This window comes from Mustela putorius, unplaced genomic scaffold, assembly GCF_011764305.1.
Source record: "Mustela putorius furo isolate JIRA1106 unplaced genomic scaffold, ASM1176430v1.1 tig00000145_pilon_pilon_pilon, whole genome shotgun sequence".
Lineage (NCBI taxonomy): Eukaryota > Metazoa > Chordata > Mammalia > Carnivora > Mustelidae > Mustela > Mustela putorius.
This window is the reverse complement of record NW_025421294.1, coordinates 29,052,182-29,068,214: the sequence shown is the minus strand read 5'-3', so window position 1 is coordinate 29,068,214 and position 16,033 is coordinate 29,052,182. Positions and strand designations below refer to the sequence as shown.

The 16,033-nt window shown below is 35.0% G+C and overlaps 2 protein-coding genes across 4 annotated transcripts in view; both read right to left on the bottom strand.

Annotated features, from left to right (window-relative positions):
• The window catches only part of FNIP1 (folliculin interacting protein 1), a 155,333-nt gene that overhangs the window by 76,069 nt on the left and 63,231 nt on the right, over window positions 1-16,033 (bottom strand). For all 3 annotated transcript variants that reach the window (XM_045075544.1, XM_045075546.1, XM_045075545.1), the window contains exon 3: window positions 2,958-3,092. In XM_045075544.1, coding sequence (XP_044931479.1) covers window positions 2,958-3,092 — 135 coding nt within the window. The remainder of the gene's footprint in view (window positions 1-2,957; window positions 3,093-16,033) is intronic.
• Window positions 11,399-13,394, bottom strand: LOC101673410 (heterogeneous nuclear ribonucleoprotein K-like). Its single transcript, XM_045075547.1, is given in 2 exon segments — window positions 11,399-12,374; window positions 12,377-13,394. Coding segments are annotated over 2 exon segments (1,368 nt in total). The 5' UTR covers window positions 13,215-13,394; the 3' UTR covers window positions 11,399-11,844.

Here is a 16,033-nt window from a genome sequence, read left to right as displayed (position 1 = left end):
ACAGCTGCTCTTACTGATAGGCATTCAGGTTATTTCCTGGTTTTTGCTATTGTAATAATGCTTAATGCTTAAATAAACACTGTTAACTGCATCTTGTGCATATGCAATGTTTCTCCAGGACAGAAAATAAGAAATAGAATTCATTGAACACAAAGAACAGTTTTTACCGTTCCTACTGTGCAAAAGAGGTATCTATAAACAGGGTAACGTATATCTATTTTGTAGTTTTTAAAAGAACTTATTTAAAATATTAGAATGTCTTATTCTCAAAGAAGTCAAATTAAAAGTTACTCCTTTCCATTTTTCTTCAAATGTCTTTGTCATCACAGGAGTCAGAAAAAAAGGTAACATTGAACTCATCTATTTGGTTACTAATTAGATACTGTGGCAAACATCACTAACTACCCAAATAATAGCTTATTCTTAATTTTTTGAAGTCTAATTTGTTTCAGGGCAGCAATGTGCCCAACCAAAAATTTAAAAAAAAAATTTTTTTTTTTTAATGCATTTCACAGTCTTCCTTGTAGACAATTGAGAGTTGGCTTCTACATCCAAAAGGTTAAAATTATTGGTTGGAGTAGCATCTTTCAGAACTTACACATTTATAAGGCCTGGTCAATGATATAAATGGAAGTCACTGGAGATGGAGATGCCATATTAGGACCACAAGGCAACAATTACACATGAACTCCGGCTAAGATAAGGATGCCTTGGTTTTTTAAAGCCATCTTGAAACCCATGTATCATACCTAGACAGCCTTTCAGACTTCTTGTCATATGAACAAAATAATCCCTAGGTATAATCCAATTCCTAATTTACACAGTTATGTAATAAAACAAGTGATAAGGAAGAGGACCTAAATAACTATTACATAGTTAGTTGAGTATTATTTATAAATTTCACTAAGCCGTTCCACATAAAAAATAAAAAATTGGTAGGATTTTTTTTTTAATATTTAAAAGACTCTTCTGATAACAAAGTGTTGAAGACCCCCATTTTACATGTGAAGGACAGGGAACACATCTGCATACTATTTTTATGTGACTCCTTTGTTTACTTAATGCCTATCTGGGTTTTTTTAAAAAAAAATCTATGTATTTATTTGCATTAGCTAGCTTTCTTAAAAAAATCTTCAAATAGCAATCTATCTCATTCTATATAACTTTTGTATTAGTTTTTATACATATTCATTTACATATTATTCTTTCTCTCTTAGGTACTATAGTCTTAATTTTGTTTTAATAAAGACACAAAGCTAATGTTTAAGAAAAAAAACACTTCTGATATACCTAGTTACTAAAATAACTCATCTAGGGATCTGATTGAGAAAATATTTTTATTTCAAAACACGAATGTTTGGGTACTAAGAACAACATTTTGGAAAGAGAGCTGAATAATTCTTCTAATGATCAAGTGCAAAGGTTTTTGGTTTTTTTTAAAGATCAATGCCAATCTTCAAAACTATTATGAATTCAACTATCAAAGCATTTATAGATTTTACTAATAAAACCAGAAAAGAGTCCTCAAAAAGCAAATATAGTAAAAATAAATTTGTCTTCAAATTGTACTAGACCAGAGTTTTCCAGTAAAGGTTCTCCTTACCTGCTCTAATACATATCAAATAGTTATCATGAATGTCATGTTATGTATTTTTATGTTACATAATCTATAATAAAGTTTGTAATTTAAAAAGTACTGTTAGCTTTCATTTTTTTTTTTTTAAATAAGGCCCTTACTTAAAAGGTCAATTTTTTAAAGTACCAATTGCTGGAAACTATTAATCTGTAATAATCTGTGTAGATCAAAGATAATGTCCTGGTTACCCGAAATCACATTTTATCAAGTGTTGTGAACTATATGCTACGATAATTCAATATCTCTTGCTAAAAAAGCAGATTTCCAGGACCATACTGAGCCTATATAAGAATATCTAGGCACAAAGCCTGGGAATCTGAACTTTAAAAAGTAAATCTCTACGGATCTTGATGCAACATGAGGGTGCAATCACTCAATGCTTCAGCACTTCTACAATCTGAATCCATGTGCTAATATTCATTTTTAACTGCATTACAGTAGGAAGAAATGCAAATTTACACAACTCAATCAGCAAACATTCAACCTGGTAAAAAGTATGATGATGTCACATAGCATAACACTATTAGGAATTTACTAATTTGTCATGCTTAAGCTGGAGGAGAAACAGAGGAAGACAGGGCCAACTATATAGTACTTCCTAGTACCTGGATTCTAAATACCTCAGAGCTCTTTCACATACACTGTACACATGACTGGAGAGAAGGGTCACTTCCCATCCAAACACAATTACCTAACTACAAATAATTTAAAGACCCAAAATTCCATGTTGATATTGCTAAATATGAAATACTTGTGATACATTCATGTAAGCTTGGATGACACAAATAAATTCACACAGATGACATGACTTCATATGAAACCAAACACTTAAAGTTATATGTAAAATATAACAAGTTTATACAGAAGTTCCCACTAGGTACTAATTTGTTTAACTTTGTATTTTAAAACAGATTATTTCTGAAAAACATAAATGTCCATTTTTGCATGTATATACTTCCAATCATACTTTAATTTCATACTACAGCCAAACTGTATATATAGGCTGTATAATATAGGCTATATTTGCATTCATATTTCAATAATTTAAAAGTATCTAAAATAAATTATTCTGATAGCCAAAAAATCTGAATTGGGAAATAAAAGGGAGAAATTACCCCTACTATCTATGCACATCATTTTCTGAACTTCTCCTAAGATTTATCAAAATGCAAAAACTTATTTAATTATCTGTCTCCCCAGAAGAGTAAGGACTAGTTCCTGGTATACCCCTGATCCCTAGGATGGTGCATAACACATTGAAGGTGCTCAAAAGTATTTGAAAATGAGTGAATGAATAAATAAATGATATCAATGACCTTACTTGGTACTTAGGACACTGGTCTTTTACATCAGAAGATGAAGTCACAGAACTATCCAGTGAGGAAGAACTGTCTCCTCCAGGTTTCAGTTGGCAGCATTTCCCAAAGACTTTTACTTGAGCATCACTACAGAGTTTCTGAAATAGAGATATTATGCCCATTCATATTATAAAAGACTTTTCATCATATGCAAGTTTAATTATAATATAAAAACCTTTGAAAAAACCAAGTATGAAATAATTCAAAATAATATAACCTTGGTATAATGATCTGCATTTTACTGCATTTTCTCCAGTACTGTTTTCTGTTCTTGTAGAGTCTGTATTATGCTTTTCTCACCAAGATTATCAAATCATGGAGTTTTTCTATATTATTATGGTCTACAACAATGTTCATTACTAGTGATGTAATGTATTACACCAGTTTTTGAATAACTGGATCTCAAACCTCCTTTTACACCTTTTGTGTGAATTATATCAATTTTCTCCCATATAAGAAATTAAAACTGAGAAAATTTAAAATACTAATTCACTTAAATATAACAATACACATTATAGGTTAATATTATGTAACATATTTATATGAAAAAAACCCTTTTTTCATTAAGTGACATTAACATAGTTTTTAAAAGATTTTATTCATTTATTTGAGAGAGAGAGTGTGTGTGCAAATGAGAGAGCAGCAGATGGACAGGGAGAAACAGACTCCCCACCGAGTAAGGGATCCCGATATGAGGCTCAATCCCAGGACCTGGAGATGACCTGAGCTGAAGGCAGACACTTAACCAAATGAGCCACCCAGGTGCCCTATAATTAACATATTTTTATGAGCAAAAGGCTTCTATAGAGAGATGTAGGGATAGGAGGAGAAATGCAAATGGAGCTTTTATATTTTACTAAATGTGTGTGTCTCTACATATATGAACATATGTTTATTATTCTGAAATGAGAATGCATTCATGTAGCGAAGTTTTTTTTTTTTAAGATTTTATTTATTTATTTGACAGAGAGAGATCACAAGTAGGCAGAGAGGCAGGCAGAGAGAGAGGAGGAAGCAGGCTCCCTGCTGAGCAGAGAGCCCGATGCGGGACTCGATCCCAGGACCCTGAGATCATGACCTGAGCCGAAGGCAGCGGCTCAACCCACTGAGCCATCCAGGCGCCCTGTAGCGAAGTTTTTAATAACAGCTGAGTTTAGAACCAGAAGGCTATACAGTGGTGTAGTGTAGTATGAAAGAACCAAGTATTTCTATTTTTCTCTATGGTCTTGCTTTCCTCCTAATTTCCCAACAGGTTCTAGAGCTTTCACTGCTCACAAGTACCAAAGTTGTAATCCACCAAGGACTTTAATACTCCTAAAAGTATTTGTCACAGTTACCAATATGTCACTCTTCCATGTAAAAGACTTCAGGTAGGTTTTCAGAAGAAGTAATCTGACTGAAATCACCATTTTTGAAGACCAATTATTTTACCAGTTGCCAACATCACCAAAGGCATTGTAAAAGAAAACACATGTTAATTTCAAAACCATCTCTAACCAAAAATGTAAAGAGCATGATCAATTAAAACTAAAAAGAATAAGGACTTTAAAACTAAATAGACATGAATTTAAATCCTGCTCCTTGGCAAGTTACTTGACCTCTCTGAGCTTATCTATTTAATGGAGAGAAAACCCACCTAATCAGTAGAGTATTTGTGACACATAAGAGAGAGGGGTGTGTGTGTATGTATCTCATTATGTACTTATATACAAATATATTAAGTGCCCTATACAGCATCTAGAACTAGCATATACAAGACCCACCTATATGATGCCTATAAGAGACTCAATTCGGGGCGCCTGGGTGGCTCAGTAGGTTAAAGCCTCTGCCTTTGGCTCATATCACAATCCCAGGGTCCTGGGATCAAGCCCTACATCGGGCTCTCTACTCAGCAGGGAACCTGCTTCCCCCTCTCTCTCTCTGCCTGCCTCTCTGCCTACTTGTGATCTCTGTCAAATAAATAAACAAAATCTTAAAAAAAAAAAAAAAAAGAGAGAGACTCATTTCAGACCTAGAGTCATGCAGAGTGAAAGTGATGGAATGGAAAAGCATTTCCCACGCAAATTAAAGTGTAAAGAAACCTGGTTTAACAATACTTACATCAGACAAAATAGATGTAAAACATTAAAACAAAGACTGTAACAAGAAACAAAGATATTATATAATTAATAAAGAGGATAATCCAGGGGCGCCTGAGTGGCTCAGTTAGTTAAGCGGCTGCCTTTGGCTCTGGTCATGATCCCAGAGTCCTAGGATTGAGCCCCGCATCGTGCTCCCAGCACGGCGGAGAGCCTGCTTCCCCCTCTCCCTCTACCTGCCTCTCCTCCTACTTGTGCTCGCTCAAATAAATAAATAAAAATCTTTTAAAAAAAATTTTAAAAAGAGGACAACCCAACAAAATGATATAATTATAATTATGCATGCACCCATTATGGGAGTACCCAAGTACATAACAGCTAATAACAGGCATAATGAAAGTAATGGATAGTAATACAGTAACAGTAGAGGACTCCCCAATTATATCAATGGACAGATCAAACAGACAGAAAATCAGCAAGGAAACAGGGCTTTGAATGACACAGTACCCCAGAGAAATTTAAAATAGATATTTAGAACATCCATTCTAAAATAGCAGAAAACACATTTTTCTCCACTAAAAACGAACATTCTCCAGAATAGATCATATATTAGGCTACAAAACAAGGATCAACACATTTAAAAAGATCAAAGTCATACCATGCATTTTTTCTGACCACAATGCTATGAAACTAGAAATCAACCACAAGAAAAAAATCTGGAAAAAAACACAAATACATGGAGGTTAAATAACATACTACTAAACAGTGAATGGGTCAACTGAGAAATTAAAGAGAAAATGAAAAAATACATGGAGACAAATGAAAATGAAAACACAATTGTCTAAACCTTTGGGATGCAGCAGAAGATGTTCTAAGAGGGAGATTTATAAAAATACAGGCCTACCTCAAGAAGGAAAAAAAAAAAAGTCAAAAAACAATCAGACTTCACACCTAAAGGAGCTAGAAAAAGAACAAACAAAACCCAAATAAGTAGGAGAAAGGAAATAACAAAGATTAGAGAAGAAATAAAGTAGAAACTAAAAAAACAATAGAACACATCAGTGAGACCAGGAGCTGCTTCCTTGAAAAGATCAACAAATTGATAAATCAAAAAACTTGTACACCTTAGCCAGACTCATAAAAAAAAAGAGAGAGAGAGAGAGAGAGAGAACTCAAAATCATTAAGGAAAAAGAATAACAAATAACAAACCAACATGACAGAAATATACACCATTGTAAGAGATTATGAAAAATTATATACCAAAAAACTAGACAACCTAGAAGAAATGGAAAAATCCCTAGATATATGTAACTCCCAGAACTAAATAAGAAATAAAAAATTTGAACAAACTGATACCAGCAGCAAAATTGAATCAGTAATCAAAAACCCCCCAAAAAACAGAAGTCCAGGATGAGATGGCTTCACAGGAGAATTCCACCAAATATTTAAAGAAGAGGTAATACCTATTTTTCTCAAACTATTATTGCAAAACACTGAAGAGGAAGGAAAATTTCCAAATTCATTCTATGAGGTCAGCATCACCCTGATACCAAAACCAGATAAAGACAGCACTAAAAAAGAGAAATAAATACTGACCAATATCCCTGATGAACACAGATGCAAAAATTCTCAATAAAATACTAGCAAACCAAACTAAAAACATTAAAAAGATCATTCGCCACAATCAACTGGGATTTATTCTTGGGTTGCAAAGGTGGTTCAATATTTGCAGCAAATCAATCAACATGACATAGCACATTAGCAAGAGAAATGATAAAAACCTTATGACTATTTCAGTAGATTCAGAAAAAGCATCTGATAAAGTATAACATCCATTCATGATAAAAACCCTCAAAAAAGTATGTTTAATGGAAACACATCCCAAAATAACAAAAGCCATATATGAAAACCCACAACTAATATCACACTTCATGATGAAAAACTGAGAGATTTTTCCCTAAGATCAGGAAAAAGACAGAGATGCCCACTCTCACTTTCATTCAACATAGTACTGGAAGTCCTAGCCACAGCAATTAGACAACAAAGAGAAAGGAATGGCATCCATGTAGGAAAGAAAGAAATAAAAATTTCACTAACTAAGGTGAGATGATACTATATATAAAAAACCCTAAAGAGTCCACCAAAAAACTACTAAAACAGTAAATAACTTCAGTAAAGTTGTGGGATACAAAATCAATATACAGAAATCAGTTGCATTTCTATAAGCTTATAATGAAGCAGCCAAAAGAGAAATTAAGAAATAATCCCATTTAAAACTGCACCATAAAGAATAAAATACCTAGGAATAAACTTTGCCAAGAAGGTCAAAGACATGTTCTCTAAATGGAAAGATAATTCCATGCTCATCGATTGTTAAGAAAAAATACTGTTAAAATACCCATACCACCCAAAGCAATCTGCAGAGTTAACACAAACCCTATCAAAATACCAACAGCGTTTTTCACAGAACTAAAACAAAGATCCTAAAATTTGTATGGAACAAACAAAGACCCCAAATATCCAAAGCAATCTTGAAAAAGATAAACAAAACTGAAGGTATCACAATCCCAGATTTTAACATCTGCTCCAAAGCCATAGTATTCAGAACAGTATGGTACTGGCACAAAAACAGACACCGGCAAAGGAATAAAAGTGGACCACTTTCTTACACAACACACAAAAATAAACTCAAAATGAATTAAAGACCCAAATATAAGACTTGAAACCATAAAAATCATAGAACAGAGCAAGGCAGAAATCTCTCTGACACTAGCCATAACATTTTTCTAGGTATGTCTCCTAAGGCAAGGGGAAGAAAAGCAGAAATAAATTACTGTGACTACATCAATCTAAAAATATCTGGTACGCAAAGGAACAATCAACAAAATTAAAAAACAACCTATTGAGTGGGAAAAGATACTTGCAAATGATGTATCTCACAAAGGGCTAGCACTCAAAATATAAAAAGAACTTCTACAACTCAACACCAAAACCCCAAATTATTCAATTAAAAATTGGCAGAAGACATAAACACATTTCTCCTAAGTAGACATACAGACAGCCAAAGACACCTAAAAAGATGTTCCACATCACTAATCATCAGGGAAATGCAAATTAAAGACATAATGAGATCTCTTTTACACATGTCAAAATGGCTAAAATCAAAAACACAAGAAAAAAATGATGATGAGGATGTCAAGAAAGGGAACCTTTGTGCACTGTTGGTGAGAATGCCAACTGGTACATTCACTGTGGAAAATAGTACAGATGTTCCCCAAAGTTAAAATCAGAATTATCATTTGATCTAGTAACTCCACTACGAGTATTTAATAAAAAAAAAAAAAAACACACAAAAACAGCAATACGAAAAGATATACGCAATATATGCATCGCTATATTGATTGCAGTACTACTGTCAAACTATGGAAGCAGCCCAAGGGTCTAAAGGCCCACTGATCAATGAATGGATAAAGATGTGTGTGTGTGTGTGTGTGTGTGTGTGTGTGTGTGAGAGAGAGAGAGAGAGAGAGAGAGATGCAGTATTACTCGGCCATAAAAAAGAATGAAATCTTGCCATTTGCAACAACATAGATGGATCTACAGAGTATAATGCTAAGTGAAATAAATCAGATAAAGATAAAATACCTTATGATTTCACTGATGTGGGGAAATTAAGGAAAAAAAAAAGAATACAGAAAAAAAGAAAATAAAAAAAAAAGACAAACCAAAACCAGACTCTAAACTATAGAACTGAGGGTCACCAGAAGGGAATTCAGGGGGTTTGGATGAAACAGATAAAGGGGATTAAAAGTATATTTATCACGATGAGGACTGAGTAATGTGTAAAATTGTTGAGTAACTATTTTGTACACTTGAAACTAATACAACACTGTATGTTAACTATATTGGAATTAAAATAAAATTTTAAAAAAAGAACCTCTAAGGAGAGAGATCCAGAATCATATTTTTAACAAGTGCCCCAGGTCTCTGTCATAACAAAGAAGATTCATTGGATGGGACCACTGTTAGGATTTCTTTCAACTCTGAAACTATTCATGCTCATGACCTGAGAATTTTAGTTAGCTTTATTTTTCTGTGAACAGAACTAAATTTTAAAATAAAGGCAATAATACTGCCTAAGAACCTAAAATTTGGCTGGTGCTACATTAAGGTCTACACACATTGCCTTCTTTTCCTGCACAATAATCCTTTACGGCCAGTATTATTATCACCAAAGTATGCATAGATTCGAAGTTGGAACTCTGTACCAACTTTCTAACTGTAGGAGGAGTAAGTTCGAAGGATGTAATGTTTAGCATGGTGACTAGTTAACAGCACAAAAGCTGTCAAGAGGCTAGATCTTAAATGTTCTCATCACAGGGGTACCTGGGTAGCTCAGGTGGTTAAGCACTGGACCCTTGATTTCAGCTCAGGTCATGATCTTATGGGTTGTGGGATCAAGTCCTGAGTCAGCCTCCCCAGATTCTCTTTCTCCCTCTCCTGCCCACCACCCCTCCCTGCTCTCTAAATCTCTGTCTCTCTAAAATAAATAAAGGTTCTCATCACACACACACAGAAAAATTAACTTTGTGATGTGACAGATGTGATCACTAACCTTATTATGGTAGTCCTTTTTTCATATATACATAGGTAAAATAACTACACTGTATACCTTAAATTCATTCACACAGTGTTATAGGTCTACTGTATTTCAGTAATGCTGGGGGGAAAAAGTTGGGACTATTGTACAGTATCTTATCTTCATAAAAAAGAGATTACTGTTTTAGGAACTGTTTCTTCATCCTCTTTCAATCACTGAGTTTCTCCTACCATAAACATTAATTATCTAATGTTATCATGATAACACAAAAACAGTAAGGGGACTGGGTGATTCAGTCAATTTAGCATCTGACTCTTGGTTTCAGCTCAGGTCATGATCTTACAGGTTGTGAGATAGAGCCCCTCAGTGAGCACTGCATTTGGGGGGAGTCGGCCTGGGATTCTCTTCCTCTCACTCTGCACTGCCCCCCAACCTGTACTCTCTCGTGTGCATGCACACTCTCTAAAATAAATAAACTCAAAAATAAAACAACTAAGGTTCATCTCAAGTACTCTTCGACTTCCTTTTCTCACCTATTTAAAATTTACTCTTCTTATATTTTATAGGTTTTGTAAGGCAATTTAAATCCTTTGTGGGTAGTAGGGAATAAATCAGATGTAAGTAAAACAACAAACAAAAACCACAAAAATAGATACAATTTTGGTAGTCATTGCAAATTAACCTCCATGGATACTACAAGCATTACTACTACCATTAAAATTTGAATTTTTGCCAGTCTAAAAGGAAAGAACTAAAATCTCAGTATAGTTTTCATTTTCATTTCCTTTATTAAAAATGAGAATATGAATCCTATTAAATGTGTAATGGCCTTCTGTATGTGAACTCTCTGCCCTGTCCTTCACCCAGTTTTCTAAGTGGTTCTTCTATCTAGATTCTAAGAACTCTTTATATAGAAGATTACCACTTGGGGCTTATACACTGTAAAAACATTTTTCCAGGGTATTATTTTTATTTTTATTTTTTTTTAGCATTATGGGAGTTTTATTTATTTGGAAGTGAACTTTTAACTATCAATACAAATGCCAAAATACTACACAAAACATCCACAGGAACTTTTTTTCATCGTTTTTTGAATTGTTCACAAACATTTCCTACATAATCCAATATACAACAGAGAAATGGTACATCTTTTTCCTTCAAATTGCATACAATGGAAAAAAACAAGAATATATATATATATATTACAAAGTTTAACTAATAGACACTAGCAGGCTGACAGTTTGTCTATAGGTGAGAAATCATCTAATAAAAAATAATAAGAATTTATTTAGCATCAGTCACTTCCATAACCAAGTATAATTCTGATTAATAAAACTTGCTGCCATTAGGCTTCTGGCATATACTTATACCATTACTCAATTTATAGTATTGCTCCCCACCTTGGTTCTCCTTTATAATTACTAACATAGAAAACTGCTGCAGAGTAGGGGCAAGCATTTGCAAACAAACAAACAAACAAAAAATCCCCAGCTTATTATAAGCATAAATGTGTATGACGGAATTTCTTCCCAAGCAATGGACTTTCAAATCAAGAAATCACCAGAATGGAATTAGCCAAGATATTATGCCTATTTCCAAGAGATACATTTATTTATATCCAACAGAGGAGCTGAAAATCAAACTTAGTGTTTAGTTTGGGGTGGGTTGAGGATCCAGCCATTTGAAAAATGACCGTCTTAAAAAAAAAAAAAAGACCACCAAAAATAGGTTCACTAAATTTATTTTAAAAATCATAAAACGTTTCTTACAAAAGAGCATTACATTCTGCACACTGCTCTGAATAGATGCCAGGGACAAATGGACTATTGTTACTTTTCCTCCCTGTCCCACCCCCCAAAATGTTACAGTGACCACAAAGCAAAGTGTTCACAATAATTACATGGGGGGAATTTTTTCTTTTAAACCACCAACAATGAACAAAAATTAAAATTCACTCACTCTGCTGCCATTTCAAAATTTCAATGTTAGTTTTTGCACGCCCTTCCCCCCCCCACCCTGTTTTTAAGGAACTAAAACATTACATCTGGTGAACAGCAAAGATTTCACTACACCTCAAATGCAGAACACCTATGAAGCAGAGGAATGTTGGCTTTTTAAACAGAAGCAGATAAAAAAAAAAGATGCAGGACTCCTTCAGTTCTTCACTAGTCTTAGAAAAACTTTCCAGAATACTGCTTCACACTGTTCTGCAGCAAATACTGTGCATTCTGTATCTGGTCCTGTGTTCCTGTAATGGTAATGATCCGATCTTCAGACCCTTCTAGAGGTTCATCAATTTTGATCGAAGCTCCTGACTCATGACGGATTTGTTTAATCCGCTGACCACCTTTGCCAATAATAGATCCAGCCAAATCTTTGGGAATAGTTACTTGTGTAGTAATAATAGGTCCACCAAGATCACCATATGAGCCACGACCCCCTGCATAGGAATAATCATATCCAGAGCCACCCTGTGGTTCATAAGCCATCTGCCATTCTGATGGGCTCCATGTATCTATTGCAGAGTCCCAAGTTTCATCCGCACTGAAACCAACCATGCCGTCGTAGCGGTCTCCGGGTCTTCCTCTTCTGTCATAGGCCATTAGATCTCCTCCTCTAGGTGGTGGTGGTGGAGGAAGAGGAAGATTCCGAGCTCTGCTACCACCCCGGCCACCTCGTCCAGGAGGAGGTGGTGGAGGTCATAATCTCTTCTAGATGGAGGCATAGGACGCCCACCCCGGCCAGGAGGCATTCTGTCAAAACCACCTCTTCCCCGCATGGGAAATCAAACAGGGCGCCCACGGCGGTCATCAAACATCATTGTAAAACCACCATAATCGTAGGTTTCATCGTAAAAATTGGGATCATAAGGCTGTGCACGTCCTTTGATGGGAGACTCTGATATAAGATCAAGGATGATCTTGATGCACTCTACAACCCTATCAGGTTTTCCTCCAATAAGCACGACTCTGTCAGTGGAATGAGGACAGCATTCCTGGAAAAGCTTGATTGTTGTCTGTGTGTTCTCTCGAAGTTCTTTGATTTTAGCACCTTTGACCCCAATAATTCCTCCTGCCAGGCTCTGATGAATCAGCAGTCTCAACTCGCAGTCAAAGTCACTTCCTTTACAGTGTTGGTAATTTAAGCATTCCACAGCATCAGATTCGAGCGGGAGCTGGCTGGTTGCAGTGGGTGATGGCAACTGCAGGCCCTCTTCCAAGGTAGGGATGATTTTCTTCAGAATTTCTCCAATTGTTTCAATATCAGCACTGATACTCAATATGCGCTCGGGGCCACTGCTGTCTGGGACTGAAACACTGGCATTGTAGTCTGTACGGAGAGCCTTAATATTCTTGCCTCCTTTTCCAATCACTGCCCCAGCATTCTTGCTCTGAAGCAAAATGCGCAATTCAACCATCTCATCAGTGTTTCTAGATCTTTTAAAAGCTTGTTCCTCTTCCATATCTTCTGCAGGGCGTTTACCAAATTCACCATTGGTTTCGGTGTTGGGGAAGGTTTCCTTTGGCTGTTCAGTTTCCATTTTCTTGTATTAAATAGACACACCAATCAGGTATTATATATCCTTGCAGAGCAGAACTGAAGTTCTGGGCGGGACCAACTGACACCCTAGTGTTGCAGTAGCCCCGCGAATCCGCCGTCTCCGTGCCGCCGCCGGGCCGCCTCAGCCGGTCACAGCTAGACAGAGAACGAGCGCAGGCCCCCGCCGCCTTCCCCCGCCTCCCCGCACTCCTCCAGGGTATTATTTTAAACATTCCTTATGGTGGTGTTTTTGTTTCCTTGTTCCTTTGTTTTTATTATGTTTACCACAAGAGTTTGTTAGGGGTTTTATGTTGGATTTTTGTTTGGTTTGACTGTCAAATTTACTTTTTGGCTCTTGGATTTTTTTTTTTTTTTAAGATTTTATTTATTTGACAGACAGAGATCACAAGTAGGCAGAGAAGCAGGCAGAGAGAGAGAGAGGAGGAAGCAGGCTCCCTGCCGAGCAGAGAGCCCGATGCGGGGCTCGATCCCAGAACCCTGGGATCATGATCCAAGCCGAAGGCAGAGGCTTTAACCCACTGAGCCACCCAGGCGCCCCTGGCTCTTGGATTTTAAATCGTAACTAGAAAGATCTTCTCCACAAATATAAAGGAACTCATTCATGTTTTCTTATGTAAAGTTGTAGCTTTAGTTTTTTACATTAATATGTCTAATATACTTGAGATATAAATGCAAATTTGTCTTTAAATAATTGTCTAATGACTCAGCACCATTTACTAGTCTTTGTATCTTGATCATACATAAATTCCTGTGTGGATGTAGATCTTTTGATTCTTTATTTTACTCCCCTTTTCTTTTTATGTGCGAGTAACACACTGTTTTAATTATTGAAATTTCACAGTATTTTTGCAAATCTGGTAGGGCTAGCTTCGTCCCCACTGTCCTTTTTCAGTTTTTCAACCACTTACTGTTCACTTTCTTCCATCTGAACTCCAGATTCTGCTATCTAGTTCTACATACTGCCCTTTACCAAAAACAAAATAATAAGAGTGCCAATTTGTATTGGGATTATATTATTTTACAGAGCAACTTTGAAAGAAGGGACATTAGGACAGGGAATATTACCCAAGAATATATTTGCCTTTCCTTTTGTGCAAGTAAGATTTTATGTACTTTTGAAAAAAAAAAAAAAAAGAAATAGGTACTTTTGGAGACTTTTAAAGTTCTGAAAGCATAGTTTTTTTAAAGGGTCTGCAGAAGCACTTTTTCAAATTGCTGTTTCCAATGGAGTCCTAGCTTTCTTCATATTGTCTAATTGGAAGCTATAAGTATATATGGAGCTTACTGATTCCTGTATATTAACTTAAACACAGGTCCAATTACCTAAAATCCAATGTTCCAAATTTGATATCATAATTAAGACTCAACAATTAGCACTTGTACAATGCTTCATAGTGTACAAAATTCTACATACAACTGATAAACAAGTTTGTACTTGTGTGTAATGAATGAAGGCTGAAGCATGAAAATGACCATATAGCTTCACTGAGAGCCCATGAAATAGCATTACATTATCATGAAAACAAAAACAATGCCCAAGATAAGGATACTATCAGGTGATCGAATCACACAGTACACATTTGACTAACATCATTCTTCAAAGAAACGACATCTCAGTAATTTTTACATTTCAGCTATAAAATGAATAAGGTCTCAGGATTGAATGTAAAAAAATAAAAAAATACATTTTTACAAACAGGGGAAGTTACTTTATTAAAATCACTGAATGTATTCAATTTAATCAGGTTTTACAGTTCAGCAGTCATTTTTCATTAATATAATAGAGCTGGAATATACATGCTCTGAAAAGCTATACAGTTATCAATATAATTTTATTTTAGCATTATAGGACAATATTTAGGCACGCAAAGTACTTCCTTTCTTCTTAAGTTCAATTAGCCAACATACAGTACATTATTAGTTATTGATGTAGTGTTCAGTGATTCATTAGTTGTACATAATACCCAGTAATTTCTGACACAAAATCTAAGCATTCATGTAATTCACCGTCGTAGAAGTTAAAATGTAAAACACAGAGCTCCTCATTTCGTCCCCAAACCCATTAAATATACTCTAAATATACAGTATTTTCCTTGCAAGGAAATACAGAAAGGATCTCTTTATCCTTATAAGGTACTATCATGCTCTTCGTAGAGAATTCTTTGGTTCAACAGAACCCAGATTATGAATCAGTGTGCCACGGTGAAAATACTACCAACCTTCCCCCTCCCATCCCAGATTTTAAAATACTCAATAAAGTGAATTATTATCATCTATCATCTTTATAAAGAAAATTATCTTTCATCTGTCTTATTTAAATAGATCTCATTAAGTATTTTTACAATAGTCATTTCTTAACGCTGATGTACCCTGAAATGAAATATACTTTCAAATAAAAATTGTTTTCGAACATATTCCTAAAATTCAGATTCAGGCTACTATTAAACTGCCTAAGAAACTTACAGCTGTTTTCAAATTAGAAAATGTTAATTTCTTTTTGATAAGAGGAACAGAGTGAAGCCATCTGCTATGACTTATTATAAACCTTAGTTCTCCATTTATAATTTATGATATTACTTTCTCAACTTTAGGATAAAACATTTCTCAATAAAATTTTTGGTGAAATACATGGCCAAATTCATATTTATAATCCTTATTTTCTCTGGTAAGATTATTTTAAACTAAGAGCAAGGACACAAAAATGACTTCAATATTTATCACATCAAAATAGAATGTTGCTCTGCAAAGACAAAGGTGAAATGATTTACCTTTATCCAATAAACTGCTAAGTCTAAACTA